At 48.3% G+C, this 23,479-nt stretch overlaps 1 protein-coding gene across 1 annotated transcript in view; it reads right to left on the reverse strand.

Annotated features, from left to right (window-relative positions):
- Positions 1 to 780: 780 nt before the first annotated feature.
- Positions 781 to 23,479, reverse strand: part of LOC8038865 (Bardet-Biedl syndrome 4 protein homolog) — a 37,437-nt gene continuing 14,738 nt past the window's right edge. The window contains exons 7-10 of the mRNA XM_042290301.1: positions 15,632 to 15,853; positions 5,574 to 5,745; positions 4,847 to 4,916; positions 781 to 937 (exon numbers count right to left, since the gene is read on the reverse strand). Of these exons, the coding sequence (XP_042146235.1) occupies positions 781 to 937; positions 4,847 to 4,916; positions 5,574 to 5,745; positions 15,632 to 15,853 (621 nt within the window). The remainder of the gene's footprint in view (positions 938 to 4,846; positions 4,917 to 5,573; positions 5,746 to 15,631; positions 15,854 to 23,479) is intronic.

The following is a 23,479-nucleotide window of genomic DNA, read 5'->3' on the forward strand; positions in this document are numbered from 1 at the left end:
AAAGACACAAAAAAAAAAAAAGAAACACACCCACAAGGGTGAAATATGGATCGTCTCAGGGCTAAAACCCTAAGCGTTTTACCGGAGCAACCCTAGACTGCTGGTGAGCCCCCTAAAATAGGATGGCAGCAATACTAGCATCTTCCTAGGGATATCTTGTTACAAGCAACAAGCACCGCATGCAGTTTCCAGATACGCAGAAAAACGGCAATTCAGATGCATCAATCACGAGAGAGGAATCACGATTCTGTTCTTAATATAAGGCGATTCCGCCTTATAAACTCGACAGTTCAAAGCCATTTATCTACAGAATGACCGTCTCGGAAGTTCCGAAGGTTACAAGTATGTTCCTTCACTAACGTAAATATTTCACGTAACGAATAACCAATCGAAGTTCTAATCTGAGTATGTCAAAGTGAAAAGCATTGGTGCGTGCAATCATTATTCGATATATTCGTCGAAGCAGCCTCCGCTGTGGCGGTTTTTGAAGGGCAAAGCGTACGCTAAGAAATAACGTTAAAATCATAAGCTAAAAAAAACAAAAAAACGGTTTATGCTTGGCGCATGCGCATTGGCGACTTCGCCATTCTTTTTGCGTATGCTATTATAAGATTTACTCAGTGCATCGCGAGTTGCAAGCATCGAATTTTCGTCTCTCCGTAACCAATGAGATTGCAGTATGCGTGAATAAGAACACCGAAGGAACCAATCACGAAGCAAGAGGCGTCATAAGCCCCGCCCTGTTTTTCTTAAGCTGTTGGTGGCTGGATAGACACAAGGTTAAAGAAACTGGCTCACAGCCGGGTCCACTTCTCTGCCGGGAGTCCGTTGTACCTTGAGACAGCGGTCTTCGAATTCTTCCAGCAGTTTAGCCACCGTTTTGTGGTCGCCAGTGTCGTGCGCCAGGACCGCGTAATTCAGGCAGATCACGGGGTCACTAAAAAAGTACGACGAAGTTCAATGAAACAATCGACGCGATAGTAGCGTTTTATTGGGTCGCTTGTCTGCAGGTATTTATTTATTTATTTATTTTGCCTACCAACAGCCATTGGCCGATTACTATGGGTGGTCGTTACGGGCTGGTCAACTGAAACCGACTCGAACTCCCATTAAACCTTTCTCGTTGGCTAAGAAGTTATATAAAACAAGTTCGTTAAATATACACCCAAAGAAAGAAAATTATTTCAAAGTAGAGTTACTTTAAATTCAAGTGTATACCTGATTACCTACTTTAAAGTTTACAATTAAAAATATATATTTTGCTGAGTTACGTGATTACCATGACTCGTCAACTTATCTATTGTGATTTTTCGTAGAGTCATTTACCTGTACAGAAGCTGATAAATTTGTGTTGCTTACGCGAGACGTAATATGTGGGCCTGTTTGTCGCGAAGCACTCAGACGCCCCGCAAGAAATTCTCACAAAGATACCCCCTACAACACCGCTGCTTGAAACCTCGATGAAATACTTTACTACAAATTATCTTTATTGTTAAAAAAATATCTAGTAAACATTATTATAGTAAAAAAAAGAGAAAAAGTTCAACATGTTGAATGACGCAGCAGAGGAACCTCGCTAAACCATCAACTTCGCTTTTTTGCGTAGCATTGCACTCCTATCTCAAGTCGACACAAACGAACACGTAAAGTATGCCCCCCCAAAAAGTTCCAAGAAGTCACTTCTGTGCGTGTCTGTTTGGGGGGGGGGGGGGGGAGGGTAAGGGGCACAGAATGCTTGTGTTTTTGGACGCTAAAATAATATAAGAGGATGGACCCAAAAGCAACCTGAATTTGTTTACATCAAATCGTGGATTTATTTTTGACACGTTCAAATTTCAGTAGCCTTCAAATTACTCTCCGCCTGGTGCAATGCAGATGTTGAGATGTTTCTTCCGAAGCTCAAAACAGTCTTTCAACGCGCCGATGTTGAAGCCCTTCAGTGCTCCTGCCATTTCTTATTTTACCTCTTCCACATAAGCAAACCGTTTATCTTTTAGAATTTTGTTTTTCATCCGGGAAACAAAAAGGTCACACGGGACGAGATCTGCTGAATGGGTGGGCGTAAAGGCCGGTTCACACATACAGCGGAGCGCTAAGTTAGCGCTACGTGAGCGCTCGAAAGAGCGCTAACGTGGCGCTTCCTGGCGCGTGATGTAGCGCTCTGTTAGCGCTTCAGAAGCGCTTCTGTAGCGCTCTGTTAGCGCTCTCACGCTCCTTGTGACGTGCTTGCTGCTGCGGAATAGCGCGTGCACGGCGATTCCTTGGTTGTCGTTTTTCCTTTGGCATTGAAAGAAGAGGAAGTAAAAGAGCCGGTCTCTAAGCAGAGGGTCGGGCAGGCGACCCAAAGTTATGGACTCTGAGCGACCTATTGATTGGGTACGACCTCATAGCTTTCAATTCGATATGTGTGACGCTGGTTTCAAGGACACACAGGTAAAAATAATCGCCTTCGAAAGAGCTCTGTGTCTCGGTCCCTCAGCCTAGAAACAAGGTTCGCCTAGGGTGCCTCAATGTCTTTCTGTTTAGGGTGATGCCACCCTTTGTAGTACCAGATGCCGACAGCACGCGCTCACGGGAAAAATATAAAGAAATCGACGAAAACAAAATGTCGCCATAGCACAGTCAGCGCCACAAGCGCGTGCAGAAACACGCTCTTTCACGCGCTTCTGAACAAAAAATAAAAACAAACGTGTGTGACAAAATGGCGAGATGCCACCACCCTAAGCAAAGCGCACATGAAGGCACCCTAGGTTCGCCGGGTACCCGTCGGTATCTCGGTGGCGAAAGATTTTGCGCACCCAGAAGGCTCTTCTCGGCGTTAGGCCGTCCACACAGATATGCACTAATCGCGTATGTAAGAGCGTTTGTCGCATTTCTATTTCAGCATCCCACATGTCCACCATGGTGCTGCTGATGCACACCCAACCACAGGAACCGAAACCGCAGTGCACCTGCTAATCTGCACCACCGCGCTACAAGAAACGCTAACACGGCGCTACTGAAGCGCTAACAAGGCGCTACGGGAGCGCTAACAAGGCGCTACTGGAGCGCTAACAAGACGCTACAGGAGCGCTAACAAGGCGCTACTGGAGCGCTAACAGGCGCTACTAAAGCGCTAACCACGCGCTATATTAGAACGAAGTCACGCGCTGAAAGCGCCACATGAGCGCTCCTTGGAGCGCTCACATAGCGCTAACTTAGCGCTCCGCTGTATGTGTGAACAGGCCTTTAAGGTCCGCCGAACACTCAGCGCGGTGCCAGGCAGGCGCGCTGTCATGATGGACGCACCAATCTAACGAAGCGAGGCAGGAATTTTGCTGTAACTAGTTTCATGTGCAAATCTTGTAATGAAATTCGCTGTCGGAAACTCTAATCACTCCAGTCAACTCCTCAAGTTCATCAATCGTCCGACGGCAGTTATCGAAGATGGATGACGAAGTATTGCCACAATCCCTTCAGTTCGGATGGTCGAAGGAGGCCCGGAACGAGGTTGATTGCCAATGGACATTTCGCCTTGTTTAAAACAGAAAAACCATTCGTAAACTTGTTTTTTTACGAAAAAAAGTTTCCTTGTAAGCCGTCTCAGGGAAATAAAACTTCACTAACGCGCGTTGTTTGTATAAATTAGTCAACACAAAATAGGCAAACGCGTTGAAAGAGTCTCAGAAAACAATCCACAAAGGCTGAACGCAGTGTCTCACAAGAACGCCGACTGCTGCACGGATGCATACGGGCCCCTATAGAAAACACAGCTAGCGGAGGAAACTGGTAATTCAAGGAATTCAACTTCCAGAAAATAATTCCGGTTACTTCTGGGTCCCGCCCTTCATATTCAAAAAGTAAGAATTTTCTGAGGATTTGGTGCACGCACCTAAACTTCTGCGTTGCATCTTCTGGAATGATTTTATCTTACACCAGTTGAATTTGCGGACCCTGTACACCTGTACTCTCTATTAGCAAGAAAAGCAAAAACTGTACAGTGTAAAAAGACTGCGCGTTGACTTTCCCGCAAAACAAAGAAATACCCAATCACGGCGAAGAACATAAGAACCCCAGCGAATGACAAAGCTACTAATATGATTAGATCTAAAAGTGCGATGGGCGCAGGGGGTATGGATAAGTGAAACGTCACAATCATTCGCATATCGATTTTTTTTTTTTTGGGGGGGGGGGGGGGGGAGGGGGGGGCGGAAAGAGGGGGGGGGGGGGAGGAGTTCTAATCGTATTCTGGGTTTCGTCGTTCGCCGGGATTATCATATTGTTCGCCGTGATTGACTGCCTTTAGGTTCTGTTCGAAAGTGAACTCAGGTTTTTAGAGCGTATATTGCGACTCGAATCAGTGAATAGTCAGTTTTAGCATTGCGTATACGAGTGAACGCAAGCACTGTGCGTTTGCGTTACCGTTGCGTGTTCCACACTGCGCGTGCGCGGAGCCCGAAACCGCGGCCTTAGATTGGCGCATGGCGATTTCGCGCATGCGCAGCGTGAACACGCAAAGCTAACGCAAACGCATATCGCTTGCGTTTGCTCGTATGCGCGTAATGCTAAAACTCACTATTAAAACATCGGAACAATCAAACGTAGCAGAACTTTCAGCAGTGCATCCTCGATGGTAATCTGTCACATGCCTTGCTTATATGTTCTCATTCTTTTTATTTACTCCTAGGCCTTAGTGTATACATATCAACAAAATTATTGTTTTGAATGTACGTGAAAAAATAAGGTGAAAACTAAACTGGGCTGCGAAAAAAGACTCTAGGCAGAGCAGAGTCAACCAGACTACCCAGCGAAAATGACGGGAGGCGTCAGTAAGAGGGCCCACGAGAAAAGACAAGTTTAAACTCACTCGTCCAACAGCATGGCCTTTTGGTATGCCCTCTTCGCATTCTCAGGGTCTTGCAGGTTCCGGAGTGCAACTACAAAGATAAGACGTACGATATTGGCTTCCATATACCTCCTGAAAAAAGCAAGAATTATCTTCGGCGCCAGCGGGGCGCGCGAAAGTACTGCGCAGGACAGTTAACGCGAACGCGACGTTATGCCGTTCTGTAGTGCACTAAAGCAGATTAATCTTCAACATAATTTTACAGATTATGGGTTGATTCCTCATATAAGCATATTCCACAACACTAGTAGTTTTGATGCAACCTTTCCCACTTAGAAAGTTAAACAGAAATGCCGATTGCGTGTTTGTTTCAGCTGTGTCGCCCCCCGAACATCGATCAAAACAATCTTAGAAATTACTTCTAGCCTTATATGTTTTATTATGTTGCTGTAGCGCTTCTGTCGGGAGATTTTATGAAATGCGAAGCCAAATTAGCGCTGCGGAAATGCGATGCTAGCTACTGTGGACTACAAAGTCCTATTTGATGTTTGAGAAGCACGAGACAGTTAACGTAAATACCCAGGAGATCGCCGCCATTTCTTTTGTAGGTAAAGCACTATTGTTGAAACTATGCAGTAGAATATGGAGTAAACAGGGAGCGCGTTTGAAATACTGATGATACTCCGCAAACGTCTTCTATGAGTGCACTCGACACACGTTAGACAGGAAAAAGGGAGGTTCAGCTCACTGGCAAGCAACATGAAGAGCTGTCCGTTCCTGGCGTTGAAATTAACGGCGGCGCTGAAGAAGTGGAAGGCTGACGCGTACTGCTGCATGGTGAGGTGGACCATGCCCAGATTGTGCAGGATCTCCCAGTCCAGGGGGGACAGGTAGTTGGCTCTTTTCAGGCAGCTGATGGCCTGCATCATGCCGCTTGGAAAGTCAGAATAGGGTGGTGCATAGTGTTTAGAAAATTTTAGCTAGTTTCGTGACCCGGATGGAACATTGTATAAAGACATCATTGAACGAGCATCGACATTTCGAAATGCGTTGTCTGTGCATCATAGTCAAAGAAGATTAGCTGTTTGTAAGCATATAGAATACACTGTTGCTGATGATGATGATGTAGCTTAATACGAGCGGGGGCACTCAAAACGCTGTGAATACTCGTTCTCAAAAGGATCTCCTTGAGAGGTATTAATGCTCGTGCCGCTGGACTGTTTTCATCGTACGATGAACTCTCACTTTCTGTAAACAGTGGGATGGTCTATAGATTGTGAATTTTCGTCAAAGAAAAAGTCAAGTCTGATAAAAAAAAAACACAAAAGGGGTTTAAGGTAAAACTTGGCGTGATTTTTTGCCTATTTCATTTTTAAGCTCAGTCCTACATGGTGACATCTGAGGACGGATAGAGCCGAGGGAAAATAAAAGTGTATATAGTTGAGTTGTCAGTGACACAACCTTTTGATGGCTTCTCATACCTTATCAGATTGATTTGAATAGCTTCCTATGGGAATCCCCACGTATACCTCTTAGACAAGAGCATTTAATAAGAAATTTATAAGTATTCGCAACCCCAGACCGTCGCTCGCTTTCTCGAGCATGAACGAAAAACCAGAGGAGCGGGGACGGCGGCGCAAACGGTGGCAGTGATTGTCGGCCTTGGTGCTGCTTTTAACGCAAGGTTCTGGTTGGCGCGTTCGTGCATCATGCCACGTCAACATCTCCGGCAACTGTGATATGCTGCTGCCCTGTCCGCTTCTTATTTCTAGCCAAATAAATTAATTTTAGGAATTGACCAGCGTCAGCAAGCAAGCGCACATGGAATCCTGGAGGGTATATTCCCGTCTCTTCCGCCGTCTTGTGACTACCGCCCCGCCATTTATAGGGCGTTGGAAATGCGAATAAATATAGCTACATATTTTGTTTTCCAAGATTTATAGAAGTCAAGATTGACTTTTATAAACTGACTTTTATAAATTAACCTTTCCATAGAAATGTACAAAAGACACAAAGGACTGAACGAGCTTTCGCTCCGGAAGAATGTGGGCCATGCTAAGCCGTATACATGGCTTGCACGTGACGTCAGTCCGCCCCTCTTTCAGGTGGCCCCAAACGTCTCGTTGACGCAGCGGTAGCTACTCTTCTACGCGCTATTTCCCTCTTTTTTTTTTTGACCAAGCGACGTCAGTGCAAGCTATGCTTACGACGGCAGTGTGCTTTGGAGAAAACCATATGACGCAATGGACATATGCTAGATGGTGACGTCTGCTTCAACCGGCTGAATACTGTCGCTTAAGCATTATGATAAGCGGCAATTTTCAAGCAACTAAATAGGCTCAAGTAATAACAACATATTAAAAAAAACGAAAGATGTTAAAGAGGATTTCAAGCTAGTTAGACTTTCAGCCATGTAAAATCTTCAGCTGAAATGGAAAAGCACTACCTCAGTTACGTTACGCGCTACATAGGTAATTTTCCAGGACTGTATATATCTTTTTAATGATGGCTTCAGTTGCGAGTTACGAAAAGCGCATCTCCGTTGTTTTGCATCGAGTAATTTCAAGTAATACATCTGGTCGGTTTGATAAACGTAATTATAGAGTATCAAAAAAGGAATAGATGGTTGAAGGGAACTTAAGTGACAACAATTTAAAGCCCGATGAGAAAGAAAAAAAAATTACGAGTGAAAGCGTGCGGAGGGTGCGCTTCTTCCTACTGCGCAAGATTCAAAGAATGAACTTACTCAAAGGTCGAACGAAGCACACTGTGCGTTTTGATGCAAATCTATTCTTCGAGCGAAGTATGTAGCGCACTGCTGGTAGGCAGCGATATCATAATTGTGTAAGCTTCCTAATTACAATAAAGCATTCTATTGTACTTTCCTTTTTCAAAGTTCATCCTTGTTTTATTTGATGTGCATGACTCGCCTTGTTATATTTTGTTGGGCATATACTGTTCAGTTTCCGTACAGTGAGCGATAATGAGGTTTGGTATTTGTGTGTTCCTTAGATGACTTTTTTTTTCTTTTAATGTTAATTATAATCTGTATTGTCGTGTTTTTTTTTGCATCCAGTGCGCATTTTTATCCTTATGTGCATGGCTTTTATTGTTGCATTTGTTTTAGGCATCTGTGTCTCAGTTCTGTAAAAGTTTTTGGAATGCATTTCCATGTTAATTTTTATGTATGGACTGTAAGGCACCGGTGCCACGTCAGGCTTTTTTTAACCTTTTGCACCGGCCCTTCTTTCGGGCTCTGCCCGGGGGAAAACAAATAAAGGAAAAGAAAGAATAAAGTGCACTTGGCGCTTTCAACGTTGCCCATGTCCTGCTTTCTCAATTCCTATATCATCATACCCTCCTTTTTCTTCTTTTGTCACGAGGGTTTCAGACCTTCAACTTTGTGCAGAGTAAATATAACGGAAGACAAGACCTCCGTTTTTCATCCTACTCCATTCACACTTAAGCGCGCTTTGGAAGCTATGCGTTTGCCGGACCGACCACCCGCCTTCCTTCCACCACCTGACCCCGCTCCCTGCGCGTGGGTATACGGGCGACAGCGTAATTACGTGGCAGAAGTTGACATATATATGGTTCATCGCGCATGCATAGCATCCACCACACTGCCAACTTAAGAGTGAAGGGGCGGATCATAAGTGGCAAAGCCTGTGGCGTATCCAAGCATTTGTTTCGGGGGGGGGGGGGGGGGGGGGCTGAGGTAACTTGGATGTCTATGAGTTAGGGTGCGGAGGAGGGGGGATGCTGAAGCACCATAAGCCTTCCCCTGCCTCCGCCACTGCGACAAACACGCGGCGAAGCGGCAGACGGGTGATGCTGTCATATGTCTGTCTTTAGCCACTTGATCACGCTGTTGCCCATACCCGCGCGCAAAAAGCGGGTTCAGGTGACAAAGGGCAGTCGGTTAATAGGTCCGGAGTATAGGGTGCCTTCATGAAGGCACTCTAGTCCGGAGAGCACGCAACTCCTGCCGTACTCTAAGCTTAGGCGTGAACGGAGTATGCGCCGAAAAACCGAGGGAAGGTTGGAGTCGAGAGCGCGCGATGACGTCAGAACGCCAAGTTTCGGTTGGAATGATTAGTGGATAGACCTAAAGCTAACAGCCTTTGTCTTCACTCCACTCGTCGAACGCGTTAGAACGCGGAACGCCGGCGTCCAGAGTTTGACTGTCGTGCTGGAACACGTTCTACGAGTGCAGCGGAGACAAAGGCAGCCAGCTTTATAGCCCCTATTGCTGTTTGTAAACATGAACTTCAGCTTGCGTTCCAAGCGACTTCCGGTCGCACCGTCCGTTGAGCTTGCTTATGCTACCAGTGTTAGAAAGCATAAATGCTACACGGACAACAGAGTTGGAGATTTAACGAGGGCCTTTAGCTGTACAATATTACACCTTGAAGGAGGGAAGTTGGTTTACAAGAGTACTGAAAACATTTTAACAGACCTCGCACTACTTCGCTCTTTTGGCGTTCACTGGAGAATTGGTGGTTAAAAGTTTCGTCTACACTTCAAGAAGCGGTGTTAAGGTGGCCTCATAAACTTATAATAATGTACGCTACAGGTTTAAGGCGCTATAGTGTCTATGCAACTTCGTGACGCAAACTGAAGCAGACAGCAACCAGTCTACTTTTGCGGTGCTCCTGTGCATTCTCATGGGAAAACGCGCTTGCGTTTTGTCTCTTCGCCGGTGAATAACATGGAACACTGGTTATTTGGCTCCTACCGAATAGTGTGTACCTTGATTAACACTGTACAAGTGTAACTGCTTTATATAGCGTATTTTTCTTCATCAGTGAACGATGTTTAACTTCGCTACATTTGAGTCCCAAACATTTGTTCCACAGCAGGTGTGTAAAAACAAGGGACGATTCAAAGCAAAAGAACAATAGAAAAGAACGTAGAGTGTGTTCAAGGTTCGTCAGCATTCCGTTGGTGCTTATACATTGCTAATATGCCTGTCCTCTTACTACATAAAAGTGACCCCGTCGTGCATCTTTATGAGCGGATAAAAACCTTCAAAACGTAAAGAATAAAGTACGTGGGCTATGAAGGGTGTCTTTTTGGATTGTTTTTTCTACCGGGCAGCTATTATCGGGCACTTGTTGTCAAAGATTTCGAGCGCGCGGGTGATGTTTTGAACGTAGGACAAGCATCTTCGTCATCAGCAGAAACAATAAAGCAGTACTTACTTACTTAAAGTCGGTATGTATTACGTGGCCTTCAATTTCTTTTGCTTGTACATGCACGGGTAGTTACTGATCCAGTGTTACTGCGTAGTTCTTGCCGTTTCTCTTGGTTTCCAGATGTCCTTCGTTCGTGTGGCACGTATATCCCTCATGCTGAAAAGCGCTGAACTCTTGTTCGCGCTAACAGTGTCCGACAGTGCACATAAATACACGTACGAAGCCGTTTTAGCACCGTTTCTACGGCAATGAATTCGAAAGAAAAACACCTTAACTCACGTATTATTTCGTATTGAGAAATGTTCCAAGCTATTTATAGGTGACAGGTCAAGAACAAAGTGGAAGCTCCATCCACCCCTTTCCACTTCAGCGGAGCGAACGGTGGAGAGGAGGTCTCCTCCTCTCTAGCGTTCGCTTTACAAAAGTGCAAAGAGGTGGGAGGAGCTTCCACGTCGTTCTTGATCTGTCACCGTCTATAGTACGTACGACTTATACTGGATATTCGCTCTTTTGATTGAGCGAGAAAGGGTCTATAGACCTTTGCAAAAAGATTGCTCTGGACGCCGCCATTTTGCGAATCGAGCGACCCCTATCAGCCAGAAATTTCTGGCACCCGCCTGAGCTGTAGAAACCCGGTCAGCGTGACTCCCCACCTGCATTTTGCATTCGGAGTTCGCCGGCTTTTCTTGGAAGTTTTTATTTTATTCGCCTGTTTAGGATGCTTACCCTTTGTATGTTATCTTCCACTGTGAGAACCAGGGAATACCAGGGCTCGTAGCCCGCTTGGCCTTCGCAGGGAACGAATGAAGAGAGCGGACGTCAAGCAGCCCGCGACGCAGGCAGTTCGACGTGCTTGGAGGATTATTTCCGTCGAGATAATCTCCAAAAAGCCTTCCAGGCTGTGTTCCGGTTCTTCGGAAAAACTAGCTGATAGGGTCGGGTCCGGGGAGGGGCGACATAATAAGCACGTTCGTTCATTTGCTATGAAGCTGTGCAAAAAAGGAGCTCTCTTCTACATGTTCCCCAAAACACGCCGGATTCCGTCCGATAGTCGTGAAGCGACTATCGTCGACACTGTATATTGGACATGCTGTGTTAACGCGGCACCGAGGGGTACGTACAATATATTTTTTGTTCGATTGATGAGACTCATTGAATTTTATGTTGTGGGCGGGGAATATCCATGCAGTACGGATATCCTGTGTGGTCAAATATTTTGACCTTTATAGATTAACACGGCTGAGTTTACGGTGCCGTAAAACAATGAACATAAAATGAAACAAACATTCCAGTTGCATTTTTTCTGTCGCGCACAAACTCACCAAAACAGCTTTCATTTCTTTGTTTTTGTTCCCGAAAATAGAGCACTGCTTTCTTAGAGACCTCTATAAATTATGCTCGCCACAGAACACAAGATAAAAAAGAAAACGCGGCAATTCAGCCGCCACCAGCGTCCGGAATTGCTCCTACGCAGGCTGCCACAGCCTACTGACGAGAAACTCCACAGCTCAGCGCAGTCGGGCAACACTGACGTATCCTCTCAAAACCAGGGACACGCGCTGTAAATCGCTTCGTTCGAGACTGCCGCTGGAAAGGTCTATAGGTCTACTTACAATACTCCGTTCACCTTTAAGTTGAGACTGCAGCGAATGCTATACAAGCGCGAGCTTGCCCAAGCTCCTGGCTTTGAGACGTGCATTTCTAGCGCGAGTGCTCGTTCTGCGGAACAACGCTTCAAAGCAGCGACTTCGAGTCCTCGTGCTTGTGGCATTGGCTGCAGTCTCAGCTTAAAGGCCGACGACCAGACTCGAGATTCTGCAAGGCAGAAGATCGTCCTCATCATGGGGGAGGAGGAAACAGGCAACGGTGGACAGGGTTGAACGGGGGGAGAGGAGGGAGCGGGGGAAAAAAGGAAAGCGCGAACTGGTCGTTGGTCTTTAAGGGTGAACGGAGTATAATCATTCCAACCAGAGCTCGGCATTCTCACATCCCCCAGCGCTCTCGTCTCCTCCTCTCCCTCAGTTTCCCGGTGCATAGTGTTGGCTCGTGGTGTGACGTCTAATGAGGAGTTTCAGCGAATATAGGGGGCGCTCCGATCGATCCAACATGGCGGACAAGAGGGGGATAGATTTGCGACGCCCGTAGACCGGTAGCGTATCAATAAAGCAAAGCGTGTCGTTCTCTGTTTGTTGCCGTGTGCGAGACGATCATCGTTTCAACCAAGACCTACCGTGATGCTACAGATGAAGTCTTCAAGCCAGTTGAAGGCAAGAAATCTTGCCAGAGTCAAGATATGTGTGCAAGTGTTCGACGTGAGCTCTCACTTCTGGTGCAGCTGTCAAGTTGAACCGAATGTACGCGGGTCCAAAGAAAGGTACTTACATATCAACAATGTTCGCGCGTTGAAACTATGACGCGTAATTTATCTCAGACTAAACTTATCAGTCTGCGGCTACAAACATTTTCGTTGACGTTGCTTAGATGATGTAACCATTCAGGCCTCGCATTAAAAGGTGTCGCGAACTCTTCGGTTGTTCTAGTTAATTGTGCTAAAAAGCGGTTGGATAGAAATTATGACAACTGCAGCATACAAGGGACGATTGAGGTCTTTATCCTGCGTTCTGTGTATCGAAACATCGGTATCGTTGGTGTTATCTTGCGATCAGCTGGTCGCCGATCGTCCTGTTTTTACGCGTAATGTAAACAAGCCCCGGAACCGCCAATCTCATTTCTATGTGCTTGTGCACCCCTACAAGCCTCGTTTTGGCTCTTGTGGAAAGCTTTATTGTAATAGCAATAGTCTCATCGGTCATTCGAGCTGTATGTGCCACGGTGATATCTGCTGACAAAGAAGTCTGTATTAAATGCGAGAAGGAGAACGAAGGTAAAGCTTTTTTAACTGTTTACAGAACAGGGCAAAGCTTCTAAAACAAGACCAAACTAAGCTGATATTTGAGTGTGCTCAAGAATGAATGCCAAAGGTGCTTATGCTAAGTGGTAGATGTATGCAGTTGATTTTCTGTTTGCCTCTGCATTGTAAATGGGAAGATATGTATCAGCAGAAGACACATCCTTTTGAAAATGTCTTTTATTAGGGCAAAAACAGGTTTTCATACAGAACCAAAGAGTCGCAACACCATTTAATGCGAGGCCTGAATGGTTACATCATCTAAGCAAAGTCAACGAAAATGTTTGTAGCCGCAGACCGATAAATTTAGGTTTAGATAAGTATGCGTCATAGTTTCAGCCTCAAACACGCAACATTGTTGATATGCACCTTTCTTGATGACAACTGCACCAACGTGAGAGAGCCCACGTTGTCGAACACTTGCACATATATCTTGACTATGGTATAACAAGATTTCTTGCTTGAAGTGAAGATCATCTCGCTACGACTAGCTACGACCACCCACCGCAGCGATGCAGGCGTCGAAGGGGTGCAACGCAGTCAGTCGCCGTCGCCCGACGCTGCTCGTTTGGCATTCACGGCTTTCTGCCCAGGTGCTTCGTTTGTACTTGGCACCGAGTGTTATTTTCTGTGCTTGTGTGTGATCTGTGGCGAGATATGGGCCTCAAAAGCAGTTCTTCAGGCTCAATAGCGTTCACCGAAGAACTTCTGAAGAAAATGCCACCCAGGAAAAAAAGCACGAAGACACAACGCACCAGCTTGGCGGACTATCCACTGGGCGCGGAAATCGGGCCCTGCGAATTATACACCAAATGCAAACTATCTAAACAAAACAGAAACATTTTTAGGCTCAAATTGGCTTCTGCGGACTATACGCCTGGACACTGGTGCCTGTTATTATGCATTGTATATTCACTGCTGTTTGTTGTGGCTTGAGACTGCCTTCCTGTAATGATGCAGAGGGGTCCACTGAACCTTGAAATAAAGATATTTAAGCACATCTAGATGCAATGCCCCTGGAAGCCAGATGGTCAGGGAAAAGGTGTGCCATTATCTAATTTGCCAACAGCAGACCAATGGTCACAATCAAAACTCACCGAGTCAATGGGCAGTTTTTCACCACAATATTTATTGCCGTGTAATCACCAATTTGGTCCATTAAAAATCTTGAGGCTGTAGCCTATAGCACATCTATTCTGGATCTGCAAAGCTTATGCTGTAGACATGCATTATCACATGAGCATGTTTCTTATCAATCTTAAACGTGAAACGCTAGTTATGCAACGAAATTCCCATATCATCACATTTTTAGCAAATTGAATGGTCCCACCTGTCACACTGTTAGCTTTGGAAGTAAACCAATTCACAATACCACCAGTGGCATACATCGTGCCAAGCATTAGTGCCGCATGTAGCACAAAAATGTCCAACTAGGGAAGCAAAAGTTAATCGATCGTGTTGATTAAAGAACTTAAGTACGGGAGAAATTACCAATCAGAAGGTCACCCGAAAGGGAAGTTTTTTCGCTGAACGAATATGACTTTTTATTGGGCGTTCCGCAATGTAAGGCCGAAGACATTCACTCCGTGATCGGTACAGAAGCATTTGCTTAGTAGTCGGTCGTGCGTGCTAAAAACAACAAAAACAAAGGTGGATTAGAAACGCGATAGATTCGCCTTTGCACGGAGTACTTACACTCAAAATCGTGTCAACATAAAGCGACTATGGCCCACCTTGCTAGCAGCAATCTTAAAATTTATCCGTGTAGTCGTCGCTGCCGTGCACCAACCGAAAGCGTTGCTGCAAACCCTTCCGCCGTCAACTTTGAATCGCTGTTGAGTCTGAAGAACTGCTCTATGAGGTCCATATCCAGCCACTGAGCACATACACAAGCACAGGAAATAATACTCGGTTCCAAGTACAAGCGAAACCCGGGGCGGAAAGCCCTGAATGCCGAACGATCTGCGTCGGGCGACGGCGGCTGACTGCGTAGTACACAGGTTGCGCTCCTTCGACGCCTGCATCGCTGCGGCGGGTGGTCGTAGCTGGTCGTAGCAGATCGTGTCACCTCTGTTGCTCGTACCGAAACACTAGAGCCGCGTAATATTCTTGTTGCCGAAGTTTATAAGCCTACGTTCGCGGCCAACGCATATACACAAAGCCACCGCCCTGACCGCCCAGCGACCCTATCCCCCTCGTTCTCTTTCGGCGACCGGCCGCCAGGGCGGTGACACCGTCGCTGAAACTCCTCAAAACTCAGCCGTTGCGTCGGGGACGCGCTCGAGATGAGGGGGACGCGAGCTGGAAGGGTCTGCGTGGTAGATCTACGCTGTGATGACATAAGTGGAGGAAAGGCGCATGCCTTTAATTCTATATTACTCTCAACTTGCAATGCTTATTCACCGATGTTTACTTGCACATAAGCTCGCTACCGCCTTCTATCGCGGACCCCTGCGCGCTTCCGGTTTTCCTCTTCTTTTCCATTTGTCATCGCGTCCTTTTGTTATTTGTCCTACTTTCTACAACGAGCGCAGGATCTTACAGACGTGTTACAGGAAACCCCCCCCCCCCCCCCCCCCCCCCCCCCCCCCCAAGGGAAGATCTTCTTTCCCGATCGCTGTGCGTTGCTGAAAAACCGGGACGCCAAATACTGTGGCGCCCTCATGGTAGCAGCTACCGCCGAATGCGGTGACTACTTACAGCGACGTACTTCTTCTTGCCGAAGAAGCACATGCCTATGTTGTTCCAAAGGGCGGGGCTGTCCGGCAGTGCCGCGGCGATTGCGCGGTACTTGGACAGGGCGACCTCGAAGTCGCCGTACGTCTGCATGATGCTCCCGGCGGCCAGCACGGCGGGGGCGTAGCTTGAGTCCACGGCCAGCGCCGCACCGAGCCGCTCGAACGCCTTCTGGTACATGTTGCCCTGCACGAGCCCATGGTCTTCAGGACGAGTACACTTCGCTCCTAAATTACAGCCGGAGACAATACGAGCACATAAACTGTATCAGAGGATGCCCCGGACGACGTCTGACCCATGGAGCTCACACGTCGTCCGGGGCGTTGCAAACGAAGACGGATGTTTAGATCGTGACAACGAAATATTGACTCCATATGATTCAGTTATGTCTTTCGCAATGGGGTACTCAAATGTGCACAACGTTCGTCGTTGCCTTCCATCTTTTTCCTTCTCAAAAATTAAACAATAGCGAGTTTTGGTGCTGCGTATGCGAGCAAACGTAAGCTCTGTGCGTTTGCGTTAGCGTTGCGTGTTCCACACTATGCGCGGAGCCCTAACTTCGATTTTGGTCTTTAATTGGCGCACGGCGAAGACGCGCATGCGCAGTGGGGAGCACGGAACGCTAACCTAAACGCACAGCGGTTGCGTTTGCTCCAATACACAATAGGGAGTTTTCGTAGACCGCGCTGCCCCCTCCGCTAAGCGTTCCGCAACGAAGAAGTTGCTACTGCGCCTGCGCGCCGATAACCTTGACTGTGGAGTTCCCGCTATCGTAGCGGGTTGCGGAGGGCCTTGCGGGACGGCGAAGACGATCTACGAAAACTCCCTAATACTAAAACTCTCTAATGACTGTGACGCGCCAAGCGCTGTGTTCCACGTAGTGCTTCAACCCATCTGATCGCCTGCTCCGGTAAAGCCGCCAATATGTGCTTTTGCTGTACACTCTAAGAAAAAGAGAAAAAAGCCCGTGCGTTTACTTTATTGCACAACACTCGGAGAGCCAATCACCGCAACTTACGGAGATAGCTCAGCGAATGACGATGCTGAAACATATGTTTAGACCAAAAAAACGCAGTCTGAGTTGTGACATTAAGCAATTCAAAACGTAACGCTTGCATTGCTTAATGTCACTACTCAGACTGCGTTTTTTGGTCTAAACATATGTTCCGGCATCGTCATTTGCTGAGCTACCTCCGTAAGTTGAGGTGATTGGCTCTCCGAGTGTTGGGCGAGAAAGTAGACACACATACTTTTTTAAGAGTGTAGACCTAACTTAGAGAGGGAAAGGGGGTGGGTGGGTTAGTCCTGCTCTGCCCCGCCCACAACAGAAGATGCTTAGCCAGATAAGCACCATCTCATTGGTTGGAGAGATGACTGACCCGTGAAATGTTCGTTGTAAAATTTTCTTACCTTGCCGAAAGGGTATTTTTATCCGCGATAATTTTTGTGTGAAAAAAAAGAAAAGATATAGACAGGGTCATTATTGTTTTAAAAAATAACCCAAAATCGCATTTTCCGTTTTGGCTTCCGACGATAAGAAATATGGCTGCTGTCGTTTGCGACGTGCTCAACGAGCGTAGCTCGTTCAGTTGGTTTATCTTTATGAGTGTTGGTCGTTTTGCGTTCACTGAGGTGTTTAGAGGAAGCTCTCAACCGGACCTAGTTTGCAGTAAAAAACTGTCAAAGGTACGCGCCTTAAGAAGCGTTGTGCGGACGCTTGTCTCGTAGCGAGACTAGCCTAAGCCTAGCGTTCCAAGCCAACTATTAGAGCGCAGCTCTTATGCGCCCGTTTCCGGCTTGAGCGGCGTCGCCGTCGCTGTCGCCGTCGGTGTTGGCGAAACCGCGCGTTACGGAGGAGGAGGGAGAAGGATGGGAGGAGGAGGAGAAGGGAGTAGAAGGGAAGGAGAAGGGAGGGCGAGGAGGAAGTGGAAGGAGGAGGTAGGTAGGAAGATGAGGTGGAGGAGGAGGGGAGATGTCAGCTACCCGTTGTGCAGGCAAGTGATATCACCACTCATAAATCACAGAGAGGCACGTATGAAAACGTGGTGTACTCGTTATCCAAGTGGCCAGCTACATGGGTCTACACTGTACCCATCGATCTCTGTGGCACGTCCAACGAGGTTAATGAACTTTGCGCCGCAAAGGTCGATATGGCTTGCTCGTGTTAGCTCTGTATCTCTCGCCTACGGCACTCACCGAATATTTCGCGCAAGACGTAGAAGAACTTCATACCAGTCATGCAGGAAAACATCCCATTGGCCCCGAGGGACGTGTCCTCGCTGTTCTACTGTGCCATCTCGGGGAGCACACTCAAGAATCGTGCTGAGGAAGTCAAAAACGCCGGGCAGTCTTCGACAGAGCCAGCAGCAAGTAGGATGACATTGAGAGTATCACGTGCTTCGTCAAAGCGTTGACTTTAACGCTGTCCGGTTTTCCCGCCTTGACCCTGCTGCCCTGTTTCCTGGCACCGGCAGAAGTTAGACAGACTGGAGCTTCCGGATGTGATAACTACATTTCCTTTCTTCGGATAAGCGGTGAGCGAGAATACCAGAATATATATATATATATATATATATATATATATATATATATATATATTGTTACAATTTCTGCTTTCCTTTTTAACTGGTTTAATCACCGCACAGAGAGGTCCGATATCTTCGGTGGCTGGCTTCCAACTGCCTCGCGCACACGCACGAGCACGACGAGCGTTCCCTTCGTCGCGTGCCGGTTGCTTCTCTTTTATGCTTTTTGTTCACCCCGTACTCAGCGTCTCCGCTACACTATCCCCCTCCCGTCCTTTGAAGACCGAGCAAGTCCTACAGAAGTCCCTGATACAAACACAGCCGGTCGCGGTGGACCACGAGGGCCCGTGATCTATCCTTGCGACGTATGCGATAGACCACATCACTGAGACGTTTGATGACGATGAAAGGTCCTTGCCAGTTACGCTGCAGTTTCGGAGAAAGTCCTTTCTTGCGAATCGGGTTGTAAAGCCATACTCTTTCCCCTGGAAAGAACGGGCGTGTTGTGACATGCGCGTCGTACCGGGCTTTCATGCGATCCAAGCCGCTCGCCAAACGCTGTCGAGCAAATGCGTGCACCCGCTCGAGGTTTGTTCTCAGTTCACCTACGTAGGACGCAGGGTTTGTGGTCGGCTCTGATGCTCGTGGAAGGGCTAAATCACAGGGCATGCGAAGGTCATGACCGAAGAGCATTGTGGCAGGCGTATAGCCAGTGACCTCATGAGCAGACGTGCGATATGCATACAAAAACAAAGGCACGATGCTATCCCAGTCATCTTGCTGATCACTGACGAACATGGACAGATGTTGTAGGATCGTTCGATTCATCCTCTCGACTAAACCATTTGACTGCGGGTGGAGAGGCGTCGTTCTTGTCTTTTTGATGTTGAACAATTCGCAGATTTCTTGGAACACCCGAGATTCGAAGCTCCTGCCTTGGTCCGAGTGGATGCTTAGGGGAACTCCATACCGTGTAATCCAGTTCCTCACCAGAGCGTCGGCGATCTCGGAGGCGGTCTGGCTCGGTATAGGAATGACTTCCGGCCACTTCGTGAAATAGTCAACAATGACCAGCAGGAACCTGTTGCCAAGCTTAGATCGAGGAAACGGTCCAAGCACATCAATGCCGACGCGTTCAAAAGGTGCTCCCGTGACATGTTCTTGAAGCGGTGCTCGCTGTTTTACGTGAGGACCTTTCCGTGAGACGCACATGCCACATAGACGGCACCACTGCTTTACGTCATTATGGCACTGCAGCCAGTAGAAGCGCTGCCGAATCTTTTTCAGGGTGCGGTTCACGCCGAAATGTGCTCCTTCAGGGCTTGTGTGCAGCTGGTGAAACGCTTGAGAGCAGAGTCTTCGTGGCAGCACCAGTTGCCATACAACAGAGTTGCCCGCAGCGGACTCCCAGCGTCGGTAAAGAACACCGTCGCGCAGCAGCAAAGAGTCCAATTGCGCCAAGTAACTCTTGAGGGCCGGAGACAGCCGAGATACTTCCTTAGGAGGGGGCCTGTTATTCTGTCTCTTCCATCTTACTAATGGGCCCATGTCCGGGTCGTCAAGTTGAGCGTTTCGGAGCTCTTCTGGCGTCCAGGCTTCGTAGTCGCAGGGTAGGTTGGTTAGTGCGTTAAGCGTGTCGAAGCTGCGCTTTTCAATGCTCAAGCACTGCTTGCACTTTTCACTACATGGCCTACGAGAGAGACCATCGGCATTGGTGTACTTTGAGCCGGAACGATGTTGTATGTCGAAGTCGTACTCATGCAGGCGTTCCAGCCAGCGGGCGACCTGACCATCAGGTGTCTTGAAGCTCAGAATCCATGTCAGCGATGCGTGGTCGGTTCGAATAACAAACTTCCGGCCCAGTAGATAGTGGTGAAAATGGGTGATGGCTTTGATGATGGCCAGCAACTCCCGTCGGGTGGTGCAATAATTGCGTTCGGGCTTCGTGAAGACCTTGCTATAGTAAGCAATGACGCGTTCTTGTCCGTCCTGCTCTTGTGATAAAACTGCGCCAATTGCCGAGGCGCTGGCGTCGGTGTCAAGAATGAAGCGTCCTGTCTCCTTCGGATACGCAAGTGTTGGCGGAGACGTGAGGGCTGTTTTGAGCGTCTCAAACGCGCGCTGGCATTCCGAGGACCAGACGAACTTCGCTTTTTTCTCAGAGCATACAAAGGCTTGGCGATGTGAGCGAAATCGGAGACGAATCTTCGATAGTACGATGCCAGTCCAATGAAGCTCTGCACGTCCGTGGTGGATCTCGGGGTTGGCCAATCAACGAGAGCAGAGAGTTTCCGAGGGTCTGTGGAAACGCCATCCACCGAAATGATGTGGCCGAGGTATTCCACTTGCCTTTAAACAGCGAACATTTCTTCGGTGTGAGCTTCAGGTTCGCATTTTGCAGGCGTGAAAAAACCAAGTTTAGATTGGCCAGATGGTCTGTGACTGTCTTGCCGAAGACGATGATGTCGTCAAGGTATACAAGGCAAATAGTGCCTATGAGCTCGTTCAAGACAGATTCCATTAGCCTCTGAAATGTAGCTGGAGCATTGCAGAGTCCAAATGGCATTACTCTGAACTGATACGAGCCGATACCTGTGGTGAAGGCGGTCTTCTCGCGGTCTTCTGGTTGCACCGGGACCTGCCAATATCCGCTTTTGAGGTCGAGTGTCGAAAACCATGTGCACCCAGCGAGGGCATCCAAGATGTCATTAGTCCGAGGAAGTGGAAAAGAGTCTTTCTTAGTGTCGTCGTTGAGTTTTCGATAGTCTATGCAAAATCGAGTTGTACCGTCCTTCTTTGTCACTAGCGTAACTGGTGATGACCAGGGGGAACATGCTGGTTCAATCACGCCCTGTTGAAGCATTGTCTTCACCAAGTCGTCGACGTGAGACCTCTGTGTGAGAGGAATGCGCCGAGGGGGTTGTCGAATGGGAGAAGCCTGTCCTGTCACAATCCGGTGTGTCGCCACCGAAGTCAGCCCTATATCTGCGTCTCCCGTGCTGAAAAGGCTTGTGAATTTTTCAAGCAGCTGGCAAAACCTCTCAGCATCGAGTTTATCGAGACAAGCAGACGCGCCTTCGTATAATGGTAATACGTGCGCAGCTAGCTTGATAGAGGATGTGCGAGGACACATATACGGGAGGGTGTCGTTTATTGGCAACCCAGTGTCGCAGAGGACCGTCACCTTGGCGGCGCCTAGGGGAAACGAGTCAGTTCCGAGCTGCAGCAATCCAGCGTTGAAATCGAGCACGCACTTGTGTGCTTTGAGGAAATCGACGCCCAGGATGCACTGCTCCTCGATAGCGGCAACGACAACAGGCAGCGAAGCGTGAAGGCTACCCACGGTGAAGGGTACAGTTGTGGAGCCTAGTACGGCTACCATGTCTCCCATTGCGGTTTGCAGAGCATAGCTGTCAGAGCTTTGTGGAACAGCACGATCCGCTTTCATCAAAACTTCCGGTCTAATTACCGAGGTTGTAGCTCCGGTATCAACAAGTGCGCGTACCGAAACTCCGTCGACGACGCCCTGAAGGTAGATAGATGTAAGTGGTGCTGTCAGGACACGCGTTGATGTGATTATCCGCGGCGATGTTGCTGTTGGGTTCCGGCTGCTGGGGTGATACGGGGGACATTGTGCCCGCGTGTGGCCCTGCTGATGGCAGTTCCAGCAAACTGGGGCTGGGGGTGCATGTGTTGCTGTTGTCGGGGCTTGCGGCTGCGTAGGAGGCCTCAGAACCGTAGATCTTGATGCTTGTCGAGCAGCTTCTATCTCCAGCGCGCCCGTGTGTGCTGCTCGGAGAGTCTTGGGGCGTGCTAGGCGAACCGCATCCTGCACCTCAACGGAGGAGATGGCGTCAATGAACGCCATGGTTGCCACAGCGTCAATTGTGTCTTGTGGGCAACCAGGAAATGCAAGATGGGCAAGGCGCTCGATGTCGTCGGCGACTTGAGAAACTGTCTCGGTTGCAGACTGACGACGGTTGCGAAGTTGGGCGTGATGAAGAAAGCAGAGCGGTCCTTCCCCGTAGCGCTCGTTCAGTGCCGCGACCAAGGCTTCGTAGGAATCGCGGGTGTCGGGTGGTAGGTAGTGTAGTACTGTCAAAGCTGGTCCGGTTAGATGGGCGGCCAAGGCTTGCGCCTTTTGAGCCGGAGACCATTGGTTAGCGTCAGCAATGAGGTTGAACTGGGATACGTAAGGCGCCCAAGGAACGGTACCGTCAAATGTCGATGGCTTGAGACGCAGGGTTGAAAGTCGGGTAGCGTTCTGAACCGGGGGGCTTGCGGTGCGCTGCTCCTCCAGTTCAGGGAATCGAGACTCCAAGCGTTGAAAACGTTCTGTCATGGAGGCAGTGAAGTCCTGAATGGATGATGTCATAGTTTGGAGAAGCAGGCTCTCTCGTCGAGCGTAGGACGCTTCGGCTTGTTGGAGCCAGCTTTTGAAGAGGGCCATGGGCTCGGACGCTGTCGGGTCTGAAGAAGCGAGATTTTCGGCGCCGGTAGTTGCGGTGTGGTCCCCTTCGGGACTGGTAGGAGGTTCCATTGCCCGGGGAAGGCGTCGGCCCCAACGGAACCCCCCTTCTGACACCAGTGTTACAATTTCTGCTTTCCTTTTTAACTTGTTTAATCACCGCACAGAGAGGTCCGACATCTTTCGGTGGCTGGCTTCCAACTGCCTCGCGCACACGCACGAGCACGACGAGCGTTCCCTTCGTCGCGTGCCGGTTGCTTCTCTTTTATGTTTTTTGTTCACCCCGCACTCAGCGTCTCCGCTACAATATGTATATATATCTTTCTCAGATTGTTTAGCATGGTATATCGCCAAATTGGAATACCTCAAGAGAGCAGCAGGAGGAGGAGGAAAAGAGGGGAGGAGCACGGGAGGAAGAGAGGAGGAGGGGAGAAGGAGAGGGTACAGATGAGGAGGAGGGACATCCCCTCCTCTCAGTATCATCCCCTCCTTCTCCTCAAGAGCTGCGCTCTAATTAGGCGTTACAGGAAGTCGTAAACGCCTCTCAGTTTTTTAAAATTTTATTTCAGTGTTTCTTTAAACTGCTACACACTATAGCTTGAATAGAGCATGCTTCGTTTCGTGTAAATTACGTTTCAGCCTAACCCGGGCTACGGAGACGGCCACGTCCCAACGAGCTATTCAGAGCATCGGAGAACGGCACGTGACAGCTCTCCACGGAAGGAATGCACAACAGCCGTGAAGAGCTCTCACGTGCTTCGCACCGTCGTTCTGATTGATTCTTGGGGGCCGTTGTTTTCGCCCTTCGCCGAGTTACGC

The sequence above is a fragment of the Ixodes scapularis genome, unplaced genomic scaffold (genome assembly GCF_016920785.2).
Source record: "Ixodes scapularis isolate PalLabHiFi unplaced genomic scaffold, ASM1692078v2 PGA_scaffold1__304_contigs__length_218370807, whole genome shotgun sequence".
In the NCBI taxonomy this organism is placed as follows: Eukaryota; Metazoa; Arthropoda; class Arachnida; order Ixodida; family Ixodidae; genus Ixodes; species Ixodes scapularis.